The sequence below is a fragment of the Nuphar pumila genome, chromosome 8 (genome assembly GCF_984573655.1).
Source record: "Nuphar pumila chromosome 8, dmNupPumi1.hap1.1, whole genome shotgun sequence".
Classification (NCBI taxonomy): domain Eukaryota; kingdom Viridiplantae; phylum Streptophyta; class Magnoliopsida; order Nymphaeales; family Nymphaeaceae; genus Nuphar; species Nuphar pumila.
The window spans coordinates 27,216,385-27,237,880 of record NC_143256.1 but is presented as its reverse complement, the minus strand read 5'-3'; the positions used below and the strand labels follow the sequence as shown (position 1 = coordinate 27,237,880).

General features: G+C 37.0%; 1 protein-coding gene across 1 annotated transcript in view; it reads right to left on the bottom strand.

The window, feature by feature from the left end:
• Positions 1 to 13,504, bottom strand: part of GLYR1 (glyoxylate reductase 1) — a 56,587-nt gene extending 43,083 nt beyond the window's left edge. Inside the window, exons 1-3 of the mRNA XM_090016119.1 lie at positions 13,223 to 13,504; positions 11,097 to 11,207; positions 10,913 to 11,014 (exon numbers count right to left, since the gene is read on the bottom strand). Of these exons, the coding sequence (XP_089872245.1) occupies positions 10,913 to 11,014; positions 11,097 to 11,207; positions 13,223 to 13,327 (318 nt within the window). The 5' untranslated portion in view covers positions 13,328 to 13,504. The remainder of the gene's footprint in view (positions 1 to 10,912; positions 11,015 to 11,096; positions 11,208 to 13,222) is intronic.
• Between the last annotated feature and the right edge of the window lie 7,992 nt (positions 13,505 to 21,496).

The following is a 21,496-nucleotide window of genomic DNA, read 5'->3' as shown; positions in this document are numbered from 1 at the left end:
ACAGAAAGAAGGTTTAAGTTTAGTTTAGGTATAAATCTAATTTTTGGAATAAAAAAGTCTTGAGTTTCAAAATTACCTATGCCTTTAATTTCAAGAGAGGTTCCATCCGCAGTGGAAACAAAAGATGGAGAAACATTTTTTGAGTAATCGGAAAGCGAAAATATGTTTGGGGACATATGAAAAGATGCACCGGAGTCCAAAAGCCAAGAGACTTTACCTGGAGAGGAAGGAGTAGACACGGCGGCACCGGAAGTAGCTCCCTTGAGGAGAGGTTGAAGGGATTTCATTATTTGACTTAGAGAGAGAGATCCACTTGAAGATGCCTCCTCTTTTTGCGGTACACCGGTGGTAGCCATTGCGAGAAGCTTCTTCCATTTGGGACATATGGGTTTGATATAACCCAGTTCTTTACAGAAATGACAAATAATTTTGCTATAGTCCTTTTTTTCTCTTTGCCCAGCATTTTCAATGATTGTACGGAGATACAAATCCATTGTGTAAAGGAAAGTTTGCCTGTAATGCGCCCAAGGTCCGTTGACTTGTTATTTCAAATACCATTTTTTCGCAGAACTGCTATTTTAAACTCTGAAAAAGGAATGATTACAAAGCTTTCAAAATTTCCCTAAAAACTTACAAGTCCGAGATTTTGGGGCGTTATAATCTTAAATCTAGCCATGAAATTAAGGATGGAAGAATCTACACTACTCACAATCCAGGCAAGAATTTTTGCATTATCCATATGCCACTCCATGTGCCTTCTCTCATATTCAAGAGTTGTCGCAACTCTCTTCTTCATTCAAAAATTTTATGTTGCCATCCTTAATTTTGGTGAAGGAGACTAGGGTTCCGAACAATCGTCTTCAATGGACTTTATCAACCCTTTGAACAAGATGTGTTTCTCAATGGTGGCTGCCCAAGTCAAGTAATTAGACCCATTCAATTTAATGGGCATGACGAACACCAATTCCTTCTCCATAATGATTGATAGGAAGAATGAGAATACTTGAAGAAGAGCGAAAAAAATCCCTTGAAGCTCCGACAAGTATTCCAAGCAAGTGATACATGATCACGAACACTCGAGCACCATAATAGCCCATCCAGAAGAATCAAGAGCCTAAAGGCTTTGATACCATGTAATGAAATACAATAGATGCGTCCACAGTATAAAAGGCCACAAAGAACAATACAATAACAAAGTGTGCCCAGCTGTGAAGCCACAAAGGCAATACACAAAGAGCCACTAAGGACAACAACAAGAGCACACACTAATACAAGCCACAAATGGGCAAGAGAGCATAAAAAATAAATAATTTTATTATTAAAAATGCGTAGGAGAAGCATATAAATAATGGGCAAGAGGCCCATATAAATACAAGAAGAGTGAGGAAGAGATCCCAAACTGGCTGTTGGGAGCTCCCAACTGCTAGATGGACAAAGACAAAAATGCCCTCAATGATGGGCATAAATACAAAAAGAAATAAAAACAAGCAGGAAAAAACCTATATGCAACCAAAAAAATATACACATAAGGTGTGTATATACACATATAATATATATATATATACATACACTTCTGTATATATATATATAAGAAATACATCATATTTTAACAGTCCTCATGAGGCAGTCCTTCAAGAGAAAAAATTGGCTTAAACATATCATACCATTCTCTTTAGACAATTGGGATACAACAAACAACAACAACAACTACGCCTTCATCCCAAAACAATTGAGGTTGGCGATATGAACCAACAAAGAAAATCATTCTGGGTCTTCCACATGAATCCTTTTCCTCCATTCATTTTTATCCAATGCCATGTCCTCGGTGAGGTTCAAAGCATTCATATCCTTTCCTATCACCTCCATCCATGTCTTCCTAGGCCTACCCCGACCTCTTTTAACTAATGTATTTTCCCATTTCTCCATCCTTTTAACTGGAGCATCATTAGGCCTTCGTCGAATATGTCCAAACCACCGTAAACATTTCTCTCTCATCTTATTTTCAATAGGTGCAACACCTACCTTCTTACGTATCTCCTCGTTCTGAATCTTATCTTTTATTGTATTTCCACACATCCATCTCAGCATACGCATCTCAGCTACACTCATTTTTTGAATATGATGTCTCTTGGCAGCCCAACATTCTGTACCATATAGTAAAGCGGGCCTAATAGTCGTCCTATAAAACTTTTCCTTCAACTGTAATGGCATTCTACGATCGCACAACACTCCAGTTGCACTCTTCCATTTCATCCACCCAACCTTTATCCTATGATTTACATCTCCATCAATTTCTCCATACTTTTGAATGATAGATCCCAAATATTTGAAAGAATCATCCACCGGAAAATATATAATATTTTAAAAGGTGAGAAGCGTATGCAAAATTAAAATTTTATGATGTTTTAAAAGCAAGGAAAGCATTATCTAAGATAATAAGACCATGAAATATATAACAGTACAAAACCTATCTATATTACAAGGTGAGAAGCCCATATCTTATAACTACAACACCTCTATCTTTATATAGGACAAGAAAAGAAAATATACCTGCGAATTTTCTAGACACGGTTGGCTGCTCTGTTATCTAATGTCTACACAATACCATCAGACAATGTGGCTAAATTCAAAAAGTAACACAACAACATCAATGTCTTCATTAGAACTCCTTCATGACAAAATTAGGAGAAGAGGCAACTTGTTGATCAATAGTATAATGTTGAATGATATGTTGATTAATCCTATATATTTTCCCAGGTTCTCTTTTTTAGAAATTGTTGTGAAATCTACCTATATGCCTCTCATGCACATACCTGACAGAAAATACTATCAAAATTTCTACAACCTACACCACTGGAATAATGCCCATTATTTAACCATTGAAGCTACCATGGTTACCATTCCCACCATATTCTTGCAATGGGAAGAAAAACTTGAGCACTACTAAAAAATTTCTCTGCCTCATCCATGACTTCTACAACTTCTTCGTTGACCACCACAGAAAGAATTCATTTTTGAATTTTTGTAAACAAAATATCATGAGACACTGGTTAGAGGCACTCATACATAATATGGTGTAAAGAAGTCCATAAATCAAAAGCACTGGACCAGTCAACAATTAATGATAAAATGTCCTTGGAAAGGATTGAGTTGAATTACTTGATAATCTTGAACTATCCATTCATCGGGAGTTGGGTTTGGGATATGATCACCTCTCTATTCCCATTGTTGAAATTAGGTGGTTTTAAGTTTAAATCTTCTTAGATTAGAGGTTATTTGAAATTTTTATTTAATGATGGACTTAGATGTAATTTATTCGTTTGGCCTCTCTCTATTTAACATAAAGAGTAACCCTAATATCAATTAACGAGTTTTCTTATTGTGCAGCCGTCTCTCTCTCTCTCTCTCTCTCTCTCTCTCTCTCTCTCTCTCTCTCTCTCTCTCTCTCTATATATATATATATATATATATATATATATATATACCTAGGGTTCGATGCATCTCATCTATCCTTCTACATGGTATCAGAACAGTCGATCGTGGGAGCGTGATCGATCGTGATCAATCTACGATTGATCTACACCAACGAAAAAACATATATTCAAATCAAGTCAGCTAGTTTTTTTCTGTGTAAGATCTGATAACAGATCTGGGATTTGACCAAGGTCATGACCCAGATCTGTCATCAGATCTAAGGGAGCAGATGTGGATGTGTGTTGTTGGTCTGGTAGCTCCTCGTTTTTGGATTTTTCTTCCTGTCGTGATTTGCTTTTGCCGAGTTTTCCTGCCGTGATTTCCTGCTGTTTGGGAGCAGCAACAATCTCATTTGTCGTGATTTCCTGCCGCGATTTCCTGTTGTTTGAGCACAGCAGCAATCCCATTTGTGGTGATTTTTTTTTTCATGATTTCCTGTTGTGATTTCCTGCTGTTTGGGAGAAACAGCAATCTCACTTGTTGCGTTGTTGCTTGTGATTGAGATATGACTGATTTGTTTAACCGTGCCCTGAAGAACTGATATTCTTGTTGGTTGTCGAGCTATATATGTCTGGGAGCAGCAGCTGTCGTGATTCATTTTCTGCGTCTGCATATTATCGTTGGTCGTGATTCCCTGGACTTTAGTTGGGTGTTTTATTTCAATTGGTAGTTTATTTCATAATATGGAAACAGCAAGCGTGATTCCCTGTTGTGCTGGAAAAAAATTAAATTAAAATTATCATTCATGTTTGTGGGTTGTTGTTCATTACTGTCGTGGTTTTTTTTTTAGTACAGCTGCTGGTTGTCGTATCGGTTGATGTGTGAGTGTAACACACGCTATTCCCTGTGGTTGTCGAGCTATATATGTCTGGGAGCAGCAGCTGTCGTGATTCATTTTCTGCGTCTGCATATTATCGTTGGTCGTGATTCCCTGGACTTTAGTTGGGTGTTTTATTTCAATTGGTAGTTTATTTCATAATATGGAAACAGCAAGCGTGATTCCCTGTTGTGCTGGAAAAAAATTAAATTAAAATTATCATTCATGTTTGTGGGTTGTTGTTCATTACTGTCGTGGTTTTTTTTTAGTACAGCTGCTGGTTGTCGTATCGGTTGATGTGTGAGTGTAACACACGCTATTCCCTGTGGTGCTTGAAGCCTGTCAAGATTTTATCTCTGCTGAAATAGAATTATATCTTCAGTATGGCTGAAACTTCGAAATGTGATTCCAAAATGGAACATATTGGGGAGTATAAGGCATTTGCCAATCCCTTTTCGTACGGCTCTTCTGTAAGGTTGAATGAAACTAACTATGCAGGTGGTCCAGAACTTTTATGATGTCGGTATCTGGACATCGTAGAAAACATATCTTGTTGAAAGACGAACCCACTGAAAAAGTGGGAAAATATGTTACTTGTGATGAAGATAATGACATAGTTATGTCGTGGATCATGAATCGTGTTGAACCCCCTATTGCAGATGGTTTAATTTACTATAATACAGCCAAACAGATATGGGACAATCTTCGAGACACGTACTCACAAGAGACTAATGTGAGTCGTATCCTGCAAGTTGAACAGGAGATATATAATTTACAGCAGGGAGATCAGACCTTGGCCCAGTACTATGCCTCCGTCAAAGCTGCGTTTGAAAGACTCAATGCTCACAGACCTCTCTGTTGTTCGAAACAAAAGGATCATCAAGAACAAACTATGGTTGCTCGGTTTCTTACAGGTCTATCGGCAGAATTCTCTGTTGCAAAAGTCCAAATGTTGACTGGTTCAGATGTACCTACTCTTGCTGATGCATACAATCGCCTAAGTAGACTTGCGATCTCTCTTCCACAATCTCGGCCTTTGACTCAGTCATCTGCTCTAGTTGTCTCATCTGGTTATGGGCGTGGAAATATTCAGAATATCAGAGGACGAGGTCGTGGACGAGGTATGGGAGGCAGAGGAAAGCTTCAGTGTACATTCTGTGGAAAATCTGGACATTTAGAATATCGTTGCTGGGATAAGCATGGTCGGCCAACCTCTTCTTCATCAAAGTCATATGCTCCTAAAGCAAATGTTACTACTCTCGAGGCAACAAATGTACAGGATAATATCTCTGCAAGTGACAGTAGTATCACCCTCAGCCGTGCTGAATATGATGAGCAGATAGCTCTTCGTCCTTTGAGTTTCACCCCTCTTGTAGCTGGTGTTGCCTATTCAACCGGAAATCATCTTCATCCGACTGACAGTAAGTGGATTATTGACTCTGGTGCATCCAGACATTTGTGTGGAAATTCACTTGTTTTTTCAGATCTAAAGGATATTATTGTTCATCGAGGAGTCTCATTAGCCGATGGAAGTTCCTCCCCGGTTGTTGGTCAGGAAAATATTTCTATATCCTCCTCCTTACAGTTGAAAAATGTTCTTCATGCTCCAAACTTTCCTCAAAGTTTACTCTCTGTTAGTTGCCTTACAAAAGAACAAAATTGTAGAGTAATATTTGATCCGATGGGTTGTCTTTTTCAGAATTTGCTGGCGGGGAAGAAGATTGGTGGAGGCTATGAAGAAAATGGAGTTTACTACCTACATCATCCAGTGGGTAATGTTCATGCTGCAGTGGAACACTCATTCAGTCTTGTTCAGTGGCATCGTCGTCTTTGTCATCCTTCATTGTCAAAGCTTCGTTCGGTCTTTCCTCAAATTCCTTCCACTACATCCTTTCAGTATGAAGCATGTCAGTTGGGCAAGCATCATCGAAGTTCGTTCCCTTCGAGTCAGAGTCAGTCTAGTAATAAAGTTTTTGAACTTCTTCATGCAGATGTATGGGGTCCTAGTAAGATTCCTACTAGGACTCAGTGTCTATACTATCTTGTTATTGTTGATGATTTCTCTAAGTTGTCATGGGTGTTTTTAATAAAAGAACGATCTGAAGTTCCAAGTATTATCAAATCCTTAATTCTTGAAATAAAAACTCAGTTTGAATCTATTGTCAAGATTGTTCGCATTGATAATGCTCTTGAGTTTAAATCAAAAGTTCTGTTACAATTTTACCAAGATCATGGCATTCAACCTCAAACTTCCTGTGCCTATTCATCTCAACAAAATGGGGTGGTTGAGCGAAAACATCGGCACCTGCTTGATGTTGATCGGACCATTATGATTCAATCTAATGTTCTTGCGTTATACTGGTGTGATGCGATTACCACTGCTTGTTATCTGACCAACCGTGTGCCTTCATCTTCTGTGGGTGATCAAATTCCATTACATATCCTAAAACCTAATGCCCCACTCTTCTCTTTCTCGCCAAAAATATTTGGATGTGTTTGTTTTATACACAAACTTGGCCCTGACCGTGATAAATTAGTTGCTCAAGCTACAAAATACATATTTATAGCTTATACCAAAAATCAAAAGGGATAATCGATGTTATGATCCTATTTCTCACCGAGAGTATGTCAGTGCGGATGTATCTTTCTTGGAATTCACTCCATATTACTCTAGTACCGGTTTCCCACTGCATGTTGATCCAGCTGAGTCTTTTCCATTACCTATACATCCTTTTCCTTTGGAATCTGTGCCCTCATTACCGAACCAAACTTCAACCTCTTCCAGATTTAATAATCCTCCATTGGTATATGTGCGTAGAGCTCCACCTCCGCAAGTGCCTTCATCTTCTTCTTCCCCTGAGGTAAGTTCTACTGACAATAGTGATCTTCATGATGATGATAACAGGTCTATTGCTCTACGCAAGGGGACACGACAATGTACCTTATATCCCATATCTCATTTTGTCTCCGATGCCAAAATTGGGAATCAGATGAAAACTTTTATTTCAGCCTTATCTGTTGAAACTATTCCTCTGAACTATCAACAGGCAGAGCTTGATAACAGGCAGAGCTTGATAACCGCTGGAAGCTGGCTATGCAAGAAGAAATGGATGCTTTAGTATCTCAGCATACATGGGATCTAGTTGATTCCCCAGCAGATGTTGACATTGTTGGATGCAAATGGGTATATACAATAAAGTACAAATCTGATGGTTCTATTAAAAGGTACAAGGCCAGATTAGTAGCGAAAGAGTATACTTAGACATATGGTATTGATTTTTTTGAAACCTTTTCTCCTGTTGCACGGATGGGTACCATTCGTCTTGTTCTGTCTGTAGTTGTTCAGCATGGTTGGAGCTTATGCCAATTAGATGTGAAAAATGCATTTCTATATGGGGATCTATCTGAGACCGTTTACATGCAACAACCTCCAGGTTTTGAGGTTGAGGGGGAGTGTCAGAAGGTGTGTAGATTGAGAAAGGCGATTTATGGTTTGAAACAAAGTCCTCGTGCATGGTTTCAAAAGTTGTTTGAAGTGATGTCACGCTTTGGCTTTAATAGGTCAGCGGCAGATCATACACTATTTATCAAGAAAACTAACTCAGGCATAGTTGTTATGGTGGTATATATGGATGACATCATTCTTACAGGAGACAATGTGAAAGATATTGAAAACACAAAGGCTCATCTTCAAAAACACTTTGTTACAAAAGACCTTGGTTAACTTAGATATTTCCTGGGTATAGAAGTTGCTAGGAGCCGTGAAGAGATGGTTTTGTCTCAACGGAAGTATGTTCTTGACTTATTAAAGGAAACGGGAATGTTGGGAGCTAAACCAGCAAATATTCCCATGGACCATAAAGTTCAGTTGTTTGAAGAAGGGTCAAAACCGATTGATAGCAAAAGCTATCGCTCCCTAGTAGGGGATCTATTATATGTAACTGTGACCAGGCCGGATATTGCTTTAGCAGTAAGCAAAGTTAGCTAGTTTATGGACAAACCAACTGAGGTACACTGGAATGCATCTATAATGATTCTCAAATATCTAAAATCTTCTCCTGGAAAGGGGTTATTGTTCAAGAAAGGTGGAACTCTGGAGATAGTGGCCTATTCTGATGCTGACTATGCAGGATCTGTAGTGGATAGAAAATCTACCACAGGATTCTGTGTGTTTCTGTGAGACAACTTGATTTCTTGGAGAAGAAACAAAATGTGGTTTATAGGTCGAGTGCAGAATCAGAATATCGGGCTATGGCCCAAACAGCTGCTGAATTGATGTGGGTTCGTACTGTTCTTCATGATCTTCAGGTGAAGGTTTCCTCTCCTATGACCATGATGTGTGATAACAAGGTTGCAACATATATAGCGAACAATCCTGTCTTTCATGAGAGAACCAAGCACATTGAGGTTGATTGCCACTATGTAAGAGATATGATTCAAGCTGGTCATATCACTACCAAATATCTAAAGTCGGAAGACCAAGTTGCAGATATGTTTACAAAGCCTCTTGCTAGACCAAATTTCTCAAAATGTTGTGACAAGCTGAGCATGATTGATATCTATGCTCCAGCTTGAGGGAGAGTGTTGAAATTAGGTGGTTTTAAGTTTAAATCTTCTTAGATTAGAGGTTATTTGAAATTTTTATTTAATGATGGACTTAGATGTAATTTATTCTTTTGGCCTCTCTCTATTTAACATAGAGAGTAGCCCTAATATCAATTAACGAGTTTTCTTATTGTGCAGCCGTCTCTCTCTCTCTCTCTCTCTCTCTCTCTCTCTCTCTCTCTCTCTCTCTCTCTCTCTCTCTCTCTATATATATATATATATATATATATATATATATATATATACCTAGGGTTCGGTGCATCTCATCTATCCTTCTACACCCATCACCTTTGATTTTCCTCTGGACATATCAATTCTAGTCGAACATTGACAAGGCAATCAATGTGTCCCATTAACCTCAGGAACTTGACTTAAGGAAGCAGTATTCCTTTTCAGGTAACATAATTAGAATCATTTAGTCTAGTGTAACCACTGAACATTTACTTGAGGATTAGAAGGAGTTCAAAACGATGGAGTAGGAGGATGCAGCAGAGGAATATGATAAAAAAGAGAAGCATTGATGGGTGTCATGGGAACATTAACAGGTGCCATCACAGGACCATGAACACAAGAGAAGCATTGGTGGCTGAAATGGGGAAGCTATCAGGTGTATTGGGCGTGTAGAATGCAAAACAAAAGAAGATGTGCCATCCATAATGCCCTTCTTTTTCCCTTCTCGCAATAGGACGCATCATATGTAGCCGCATTTCATGTGTTCAAATCAGAAACATGAACTTGGACAGCTTTAACATCAGATTCAATTTATTGTTGTTTTCAATTGAATTTAACATTAATTCCAGCATGAAAAAATTTCAGCAAGATGTTGATTGATACTAACTTCTTGAAAAGAGAAAGTATATCTAACCTCAAGATTAAACAAAGAAGAGAGATGAAACTTAACTGATGAAAGAAGGTTCTAGGTATGCAACCCTGTGAACAGGTTTCAGCAGTCAGATATACATGGTGATTTAGAAGTAATAAGAACAAAAATAATAAAGATAATGTGAAGAAAAAGGGGCAAGGCAGAAAAAAGATAGTTTGATGAGGAAGTAACAGAATTTGTTAAATGAGATAACGTGAATAAGGCAAAAGAAAACAGGAAACTTAAGAAACGAGAAAGAAGGAAAGAGAAAGAAGACCAAGGGAGATGATCCAGAGAAAGAAAGAGTAAGAAGAAATAAATAATAATAATAATAATATTATTCATATTAATATTAATGAACAAACAGGATGAAGAGAAGAGAGGAATTTTTCATAGTCTGATAAACAAAAGAAAGAACATATATCAAGAAAACAAGGAAAAAAAATGGTAAAAAGAAAGAATCTAACCAGGAGCTAATGAGAAACACCTTTACTCAGCAAAAAATATAATACCATCATAATCTATTACTAGAGTAATGGGTGAATAAGGTAATGTAAGCTAGAAAATCCTAGTTTTTACTTATATCAAAAACATAACCCTAATTAAGGTTTAGTTTATGATTGGACAATACACTAAATAAATTATATACATGCCATAATTTATGGCTGATCACAATTAAAAATTGAGATAACAATATATTACAGTTACACCACTACTCTAACAATAAACATCTGATCAACAGGGGTTCACTATAAATAGATGGGGATGGCCTTACTCCCTGAAGTTTTTGACATTCAAATGGTTGAGGATGCAATTGAGGGGAGAAAAGGAAAGTATACTGCACACTTAATAAAGAAACTTTAACTGCACAATGACAATAAATTACATATATGCCACTAGCTAATGACAGACCATAATTAACTATTAATATAATAATGCATTACAGATGCAACTGCCCTAACAATAAACACTTGGCTAATAGCTTGAAATGGTTAAACATGCAATTGAAGGGAGAAAAGGCAAGTATATTCCTCATTCAGTAAAGCGAGTTTATGAACACAACTTTGCAGAACAGATTCCACAAAATCATCTGACAACTAAATTTACTACATATGGCCATCCAATGAATTGAAAAAATAAACCAGATACCTCACCTCACTAATCTGTGATGACGTACTCTCATCAACTGTTGACATATCAATATATCCTTTTCCTGGGCATATTTGTTCAAGAACGCCATCTTTGTCAAACACTACCTACATATTTAGCAGAAAATTTTGCAAATCAAAGCCTCATCATGCAGTAAATAGAATTAACATTTGGCAAGCTTGAGCTCACCGAGAGTGCAGCAGACGGATCAGATAACATTGCAATGGTGTATTTGCACTTTTTAATCACCGCTGCTGGGGTCTCTCCAATTGAAGCACCTTGCTCTACAAGTTCTTCACACTGGAAACAGTACATAGAGTGATTAGTCAAAGAAGTCCAAGCTCATCTAATGAATATCCAAAAAGGTCTTTGCTAAGAGAACTAGGATTCAATTAACACATAAACAAGAGAAGTTCAAAAGAGCCAGCAATATAGTATAATCTTAAGAGAGCCCATACTAAAATAAAATATAACTGAGGCATAAGCATCTGAATAGTAGTATATTCCGCAAAAAATGATGCAGTTTGAGGTTTTCCATTTCATTATCATAAAAGAGAACATCTTGGCATGTTTGAAGAAGCACTAGAAGGATGGTATCTCATTAAAAATAATATTATGAACTCAGTAAATTGAAAGTTTTATGCACTATGATATCATGAAATAGCTTATTTTCATTTAGATTTCTACTGATCCATTGGTGTAATAGCATGGAGCTTATGTCAGATAATGGAAATTAGATCTAAAATAATCAACGAGCCCATCATAAAGAAGACCCAATCACAACTACAGCATAGAAAATAAAATAAAATAAAATAAAGAAAAAGATCAAATTATAATTAACTAACATCTTGCAATTCCAATAATAAACAGCTATGCAACATCACAGCCATTGAGTTATCAAGATATGAATAATTGATAAATTGCAACTCCAACTAAGAGAAATAGAAAGCTCCCAGCAACTTGAATCTTCCCTCTTGCAGTACTCTGGCTCATGCATTCATGGGAAAAGTATTCTGACAAGGAAGCAAGCCGATTTGTATTACTTATATTAGCACATGGACTGCAACTCTTGTGTTGGTGGCCCAACAAGATCAAATTAGGCAACAAGAAAGATAGTAAGATGACCCATGGAATCCCTGCAACCAATAATGAATAAAGCCGTTTACGCATGGTTGCCTGCCACCATGCTTACTCCTCAAACTTCTCAGTGGAGAGTTGGATACTAGCTCGGAATTTCTCATCTCTGAATTACTTCAGCCACAATTTGTAACACCCAAAAGACAAGTTTTGAATCACAAGTCCCAGCAAAAAACATGGACGCCCTTGCAATCATACAAAGTCCAGGAACGCACATGAATCATCTTATATCAAATGCCAATCTGGCAAATGGGCACTCCTTGACAATCATCATGAGTGATTTCAATCAGCCATTGTACAACTTACAAACAATCATCATGAGTAATTTCAATCAGTCATTGTACCACTTACAAATATCATAGTGTCCTATCTCTGCAAATCGAATGAGCATGGAGCTCAGATTCCAATGGAGGAGGAGGAGGAGGAGTTTAGAAGAAAATCATGCCCCTCAATATCCCTTCATCAAGGTATGTCACTCAAGATGATGATGATGATGATGACAGAAGACGACCAAAAGGCCGTTGAAGTGGTTTTCCCGACATCTAATCGAATGCTGGAAAGCGCAATCAAATTGGGTACTGTCTCCAAGGGCTCAAAGCATCCACCACAGAAACAGGCTTGAGGTCTTTCTACGATAACCTAATTAACTGACACATGAATGAACGCACAAACCTTATAGACAAGACTACGTTGCCCAATGTCGTCTCGCCCGATGATACACAAGGAAATGGTGCCCAAGAAGTATGCCATTGTAAGTGACAGAGATACCCTCATCGATCCTTTTTTCGCCTTGGGGATGTCGCCAACAAAGAAGATAGTGTCACATACTTGGCGCAAAGAGAAAAAAAATTCACCAAAAGTATGCAGGCATGTATGGATGGACAGCAGCGGTTAGGAGAGGAAATCCATTTCCGGTGGTGAGTTAAAGAGTGTTGCGGGTGCCCACCACCCAAAAGGGGCGACTCGTTGTTGCCGTGAAAGGTTACATCGGAATGACCAACACATTGCTAGTTCAATCGTTTTTCTTTCAAAAAAAAAAAGTTAATTCAATCCTTTAACGGAGAATACACTATAAGAAGCTCCACTAGAAGAAAACGAAACTAAACGTAAGTCAGGAAACATGAGGGGACATAGTAATGAGCAACTCCTTTCCGAGGGAGAGAGAGAGAGAGAGAGACCTTGGAAAGTGTTCTGTTCCACACGGTCACCTTGAAGCCATGACGGAGGAGGTTGAGGGACATGGCTTTTCCCATGATGCCCAGGCCTATAAACCCCACCTCCATCCTCTCTCCTTTTCCTTCTCCTCCTCTTCCTCCTTTTTTGCCCTTTGCCAGCCACTGGCTCACCCAATTACCCTACTGATTTTCAACCGGTGGCCTCATCCTCCTCTTCTTTTGCTGCAGTCAACCACCCTGATTTTTGTCCCGTGCACTCTCCACTCTCCACTCTCCCACACCTCCGGTGATGGATGGCTCGCATTTCTTTTTATTATTTGTGGCCAGATTTTCCCATTTTTTCGCTGTCACCTTTTTTTTATATCGGATATCTGAAAAAGAGTAAGGGCATGCTTGGAATCTAGGAACTAGGATAGGAGAAATGCATTTGGCAAAAAAGTTGGTCAAATGACCGTGTGTTTTTTGAAAACGGGTAGTTGAGATGAGAGTTAGGGCTTATTTGGAATCTCGGCGCTGGGATGGGCGTTTATGCATTGCTTGTTCCACAAGCAAAATCTTGGTCAAACCGCCATTGTGATGGATTTAGCAGACTGGCAAAGTAGCTGCCACTTCCTCAAATGCACAACTCCATAAACGCCTATCCCAACTACCTAACCCAAACAGGCCCTTAATGCATTTAGGATGGGAAGTGACACTGTATTTACGCTGAAGCATGAAATTGACATTTTCCATCCCAAATTTATTAACTCCCATCCCTGCTACCAGTTTTCAAATAGCCACCCGTGGTAGTTTGACCAAATATTTGAAAGTTATCGTAAGGGCTTGTTTGGAATCTCGGTGTTGGGATGGGCGTTTATGCATTTGGGATGGAAAAGTGAGGCCTTTTCTCCTTTGTATTTTAAACTAAATCATGGATTTAAGAGTTATACCTTCTCGAGGTGGTAGTTTGGCAGCTGCTACTTTTTCTTATTTACGTACGAGTGTCTTAATTAATTTTAATTAAGTTTTTTTTAAGTGATGCATATCATGTTTATCTAAATGCAAAAACAAATTTAGGTTCTCATTTTTTATCCTCATTGGTACTATAAAGGAAATAACCTGGATGGTCATGGCGGAAAAGTGAATTCATATAATTTGTGGGTTTATTCTTAACCGGACACCTTTCACTAGTCTGGGATGAGAGGCGACCGTTATCAAGAGAGAGCGTTCAACAGCTCCATCTTGATACATCAGACTTTAACTCATGAGTTTCTAATCATCCACCCTGTGGCTAATATAGAGTCTTCTTGTATCTTTGTAGCTGATAATGAGCAACATTTCATGCTTAAAAACAATACCCACAAATCCAAAAGTACCTCTTACCATCTCCTTTTAAGCATAATGGTTTAATCTCACATGATTAAATTTTTTTTTAAATTTGTTAATTTCATTAAGACAATCCATGCATAGTATGAATCTAATTAAATATTCAGGCCCCCTTTTGGGCTCATAGATGCACATATACAGTGCCAATAATCAGTCATACACAAATATATACTTTTTTTTAACATTTTAAATTTAAACATACATTCATCAAAAGGGATTGACCAAACACAATTACATGCATTCATATACATTCTCATTCAATGCATGTTTCATTCATTTTGATTACAATTTGCAATAAGCCATATACATGCAATGAATGCCTTGTTCAGTTCATGCTTCTATTTGGGCACTCAATACCTGCATAATGTCAATGTTGGAATTGTATTTACAGTTTCAATAAATCTTTAGAAACAAAATCCGATAATAATTCATGTATTGCATATATCGTTGTTCCAGTTTTTAGCTGGTTCGGGATTCGCTGGGCCTCAAACTGATCTATTGTTTTGACTATCATAGTGATGTGTATATTATGAGAATAGAGCTCAATTTCTTACAAAATATATAAAATTTTGTCAGCTTTCCGATACTGCAAATTGCTTAAAAAAAAATCTTCGAACGAGAGAGATACGACAAGTTTAGTGCTCGCATATACTTTTTTGTTCTAACGGTCACTGTTCTATACATAATCTGAGAACAGAGCCTAAAATTTCACAGATAATGTGAAATTTTGTTAGTTTTCCAACACAGTAAACCATTCATAAAAAATTCTTTGGACGAGTAAGATACAAATAATTTACCGAACGTGTGCCACGCCAATTAGGCATATTAGCGGGTAAAGTGCATTCGGGTGGCCACTATTTATGCAAACTGAATTAAAACTTTCACAGTTTCTAACTAACATTATATCATATATGTCTAAATAAAAATTATGTACTAACAACATAAAAATACTTGTATATTGACTACATAACCAAAGCCATTTAACCTGGTAAATGGCTCGTTATCCCGTAAACGATTTCCTAAAAAATATTTTCGATATTTTCTATACACCATATGCATTTTATTGAACAAAAAATATTTATCTATTTTTTATTTTATACTGATATTGTGGTTCATAATTGAGAGAAGTATCTACATAAATATTAGTTCTTTCATGGAAATTAAGCACGCATCCCACACTGAGTCAGAAATCTTTGATTGAACACACATTTTGATCGGTGCACTGGCGTGATTATCCTCAAGTTCAAATCAGTCCAATTGTGAAAACTGGTTAGAAATAAATACCTGGATTGATCTTGGCTTGATGGATATCAGCCTTGGGTCTGATCCATAATTGGATCAGCCCCATTTCGGGTCCGCGAATGGATTTTCCCAAATTACCTGTTTTCCTAAAAATTGGCTAGTATAAACCTATAAAATTTAATTTTCTCATAACCAGCCAAACCCAGTCTATCTAGTGACTGATCTAGAGTATTTTTGGAGTTGATCATAACTGATCCATATGTGGATATGTTTAGTACATCATCCTATACTCGATTTCGCGAAGGTTTGTCCAACCCTCTTACCGATCTCTCTCTCTTTTTTTTTTCAATCATGCTAGCACCCACACGATTATTTATTTATTTATTTTTCGCTAGGGATTGAACCGACTCAGCCAATGGGATTTGATCAGCCCTTTTCTTGATCGACAAAACTGATCCACTAAGGGTTTTCATTTAAAACCCCTTGTGCATCCAGTTTCGGGCCAATCGGCTATACCTGATTTCGCCAAATAATGATATAATATATCAAAAAAAAATTCTTTCTATTTTATAGCCCTTGTCCTAAAACCAAATGTATTCATATGTATATATATGTATACATATCAAATTTGATTTATAAATAAAACATATATGTGCAGCAAAAAATTTACATTGTCACTAGGACCAATTCAGGTTTTAATCGAGTCCTAGAAGGGGTTTTCGATTCAGAAAAATGCTTCTATGCTAAAAATGACAGAACCAACATCAAGTCATCATATGAAATGGTCGATGCATGGTTTTACCTACTCAGCTTCGAAATATACTTGTGCATACAAGTTCTGATATATGGGTAAAGAATAGAACCCCTTACCTCTTTCACTAAAATGGTGGGTTCGATCGTGAAAGGACCGATTCACCTTATGATCTGCCTCTTCCATTCAAACTATGGTTGCAGCCTCTTGCTCAGCTCTAGTTCACGTTGGGATCTGAACCTTCTTGTTTGGTGAAAGAGTGAGAAGAAAGCAAAAGAGAGAATAGAGGAGAAAAAGAGAGAGAGAGATAAAGAGAAAGAGGCAAAAAAATCACAAATAAGCAAATAAAGGGGGTGTGAACCTCTCCTAGCCTTTTATACATTTTCTGAACCTCCTAATTTTCTAGGAAAATTTCAGCCTCTCAGTTTTTTCTTTTTCTTCTACTATTTCCCTTTTTTATGTTTTTAAATCTTCTTAACTTTTCTCTATTATATTGTTTTTTTACTTAGTTTTATAACCTAGGTCCTTACATGTATTATTCATATGATGTACATTAATATGTACATCATAATGTCATGCAAGCAAAGGGGTTTCACATGTGTTGGACGTCTCCCCCCCCCCCTTTGGTTGCTTGTTAAAAATTAAAACTAGCCAATACTACCTGCTTGCATAGCAAGGTATTGACTTTTATAAAAAAAAATTCTTCTTCTATGTGACACTTTCTATATAATTAATATATATTAATTTTTTTCTTTTCTTATTTGGCAGCCCCACCTAGAGACTTCTAGAATGGGATGCTCCCCCTTAGGAGGGATTTCATTTTGCTAATTTTAGACTTTAGCTTCTCCTTTTTTTTTTTGAAACTTTTAAAATATCTATTTCTTGTGTTTTTTACTTTGAATCTTTAAATTTAATTTCACTTGAGGTGCCCCATAAGATGGGCCTCATAGGGGGGACATCCCATCTATGGACCTCTACAAGTTTATAAATTTTGTTTAATCCAAAATTTCTATTTTATAAAAAAATCAATTTACTAATTAATACTATTTTGTATTTTGGATTTTAAATACATAAAACCAAATTTAAATTTATTGACATGACATTACATGTATGTTAAATTATTCTAAATTCATGTGTAATTCTCTTAAATTTTAATTTGACACAATTCTCACATATTTTTCTTAAAAAAAAATATCATTTATACTTAATTATGTTTTGAATGTGAATTCACTAGGGTTGAAGAGAATAAACTTATTCTTTCTGAATTACATCAACAAAAATATTGGAATTTAATCTAAATTCTTTATTTCATATGAATTTTCATTATTATCATTTTATTATTTGAAAATATCCCTAAAAAATTGCAGGTATTACATTCAAATTCAACTTAAATTTCAAGTTTAATTTCGACAAAGATTCAAATTATTGTTTAATTCAAATTTTGAATTAACATTCAATTTAATTATAGTTTAAATAAAAATTTGAATCAAATCTAAATCCAAATAGAATATATGAGATTCATTTATTAAGTTTGAATTAAATCCAAATCAGATCCGAATTTAAATTCTTGAATTGAAATAAAAAATTAATAAAACTCCAAAGTAAAGCTTGAATTATAATTAAAACTCACTTTAAGTTCGAATAATATTTTAGCATTAAATTTGCTTTTATTCCTCATAAAATATCAAAAAATTGTGGGGATTACTGTAGATGTCAACTAAACTGCAGAGAGTTTGACCAGAATAGCTACGCAACCCTTCTTCAAGTACTTCTTTACCTTCAATAATAATATCTCTCATTTCTGCAGAACATGTCTGGATAACCTGAATTCTACCTTGGGTATCTTAGGTGGAGACAATATGACTCTACCTTCGCTGTATAGGATTTTAGTGTGATTCTAGCCTAACCAGTTACTTCATGCCCAAAATAGTGTCATAATGCGTCATCTCAAGTAGAACCGCGTTAGTAGGCAAATGTTGCCCCTCTAGCTCTACATCCAGATTCTTCACACATTTTATACACATAGTGAGATAACCCAATGGTTTAGACACTTCGAATATATGATCCACTGACTTTATTGGGATATGGAGTTGATCAACAAAATCATAGGAGATAAATGCGTAGGTGGCTCCACAATCAAACAAAACAAACACAACATGACCATCGATAAGTATGATACCTTTGATAAGGTCGTCATTGGAAATTTGTTCGGTCGTAGTGGCATAAACACGACCCGTCATTGGTTTTTACTCTGTCTTTGGTGGTGGTGGCCGCTGGAAAGAAAAGACATTGTGGTTGTTGGGGGGGTCATGTTGGCCCGACATTCCTTTGCTGATCTTCTGTGGCCTTCTTGTGACATTCTTTCATAAGGTGGTCATGCTTGCCATAATACAAGCAACCTCTTGTATCGCAGGGACATGCTTGTCCAGGGTGATATGTGCTACACCTTGAGCAACTAAAGTTGGACTGTTAGCGGGGTTGATTGCCTCTCTACTTCTGTGATGGCTTCTTGGCCGGTGGAGCGGAGTTCTTTTCACGTAACTTTTTCTTATTAATGGGTGGTTATGATTCCTACCCACTAGAGGATGACCTCTTCTTGTTCCCCTCATTCCCAACATGTTTCTTTCTTATGATCCCCTTGGATAGTTCCTAGTTCAACATGGTTATTGTTTCTACAACAACCTAAAATGTCTATTTCACACTCGTTAGCACACGAGACTGCAATCCTTCCTTTGATCCTCAAACATATTTGTTTGCCCTCTCCTGGTCAGTTTCGAATAATATAGGGCAGTACCATTCAAGGTTCTGAAACTTGGTAGTGCATTTGATTAGACTCACACCGCCTTATCCCAACTTTAAGAATTCTATTTTCTTCTTGTTTCTGGAGTGTAGAGAAAAGTTGTAATTGAGGAAGGCCCTCTGAAAATCCCCTATTGAATGACCTCAATTTTCAAAAAATGGATTTGTTTGGTGGTGTCCCACCACTTCCACATATTGTCCTCAAGACAATAGGTGCTGAAATCTGTTATCTTTTCCTCGGGTACAAATAACACTTGGAATGCACATTCCGTCTCTTCGATCTAGCTCTCTGTAAGCTCTAGATCGACTTTGCTGACGAATACTGACGGATCAAGTTTAAGGAATTTTTTGTAAGTAATTCCTCCTACATACTCATTGCGAAGCAGGACTTGTGTTTGCCGTGTTTCCCGTATGGTCGTAATCAGGTTATTGAGGGTTTCCAAGCGAAACACCTAAGTATTTGAGTCCTCGCTTGGAATGGTTCTCCTTCTTGAGGGAGCCATCTGTCTATTTCAAAAGTACAACGAATACAAATTATTTCTTTTTACTGTATAGTTCAAAAACAAAAAAAACGCATTCATATATTTGATTTGCAAAAGCAAACACACATTACTGTATTTATGAGTCTCTCTCTACTGGCGGACGTAAATGGCAAAAACAATCACATGAGTCCACTAACAAAAAAACATGACTAGTTTAAGAATGAGGTTTCTTTTTTTTAAACTAAACATCCTTAGATAGGTTTGTCTATTCCTACAATGCCTTTGCTTAGGCAAAGGAGGATGAGTCAGAGACAACACATTTGGAGTATACTCTGATGATGTCTATATATGAAACGGTGAAGCCAGGGTATAGACCAGCGAAGCCTATTCATACTGAGGCATTGATGGATGATAACTCGGTGAGTTTGAGATATCAATTGGTGAATAGAATGAGTTATACTAATCTGGTGCACCGTATAGGCCACTGAGAGGTGTCGCTGGATGATAGCTTGATGAGTCACAGGCCGTAGTAGAAAAATGCATGTTCGTCTTCTTCTAAACTCAACATTTTCAGCAAAGCCGATAAGGCACAACTCTATTGGATTTTCAGGGTCCGCTGATGCATGAGGCCCTAGTCCTGAGACTAAATGTTGCTTATTAACCCATGTCATGGGTGTGTTTTTTTTTACATCCATTGATGGAATGCCCTTTTTCTTTGCAAAACTGGCATTGCTCGAATTCGAGTAGACATAACTACTATGAATGCATAACTTGACATCGATAGCAATAGCCTCTCGAGTCGTGAGATGCCATCTATATTTGAAAACACTTTTCAAAGTTAGAAACTTGAAAGAAGTACTTATAGTGCGATATTGCGAGCATGACGGTTCTTGAACCAAGTTTCTCAGACTTATGCTCTAATACCAATTTTTTAATGCCCTAGATTTTCAGAACCAATACTAGTTAAAATTTCAGACTTATTATTATTATTTTTAATATAGTAGAAAGACTACGATTGATCATGGGTTCACAGTTATATATTGAACAACATACTCAAACTTTAAGCAAACCAATACATTTTATTTACAAGGCTTTATTACAAAACAATGTTGTTTAGTAAAGCAATACTATACTAAACAAAGTCTATGAACATGCATAAGTCACAACCTGGATAAACACTGGATCTCGATGCCACTTTGCTCTGCACCTTCTACAATAAGTCAACTACTTGGATTCCCCAAAAATGGGGGTAGTACCGTTCTGGACTAGTAGGAAAGCATTTTATTACCAATAAGTATAATATGGTAAAACACAATTAGCCACTCAAGGGCCATAGTTGAAAACATCCATTTGGATCATAGCTCAAGTCTTCGCAACTTTGTGCAGTATCGTTCGTAGGTACCCCATGTACCGAAGCATGAGCTCCCCAAGCTCATCTTAACATACGAACACAACTTGGGTCTTTCACTCATTCGATCCAACAATGTACTGAGATAAGTGTCTTAGATAAGGCAATGCATGAACAATACTAATGTACATCCATTCATTCATTCATCAGTGAATCTAGTGAATCTACAAGTAATGCATTGTTTCAATATTTAACTAGATCACCACAGAGAAAATTACTTTGGCATTAGA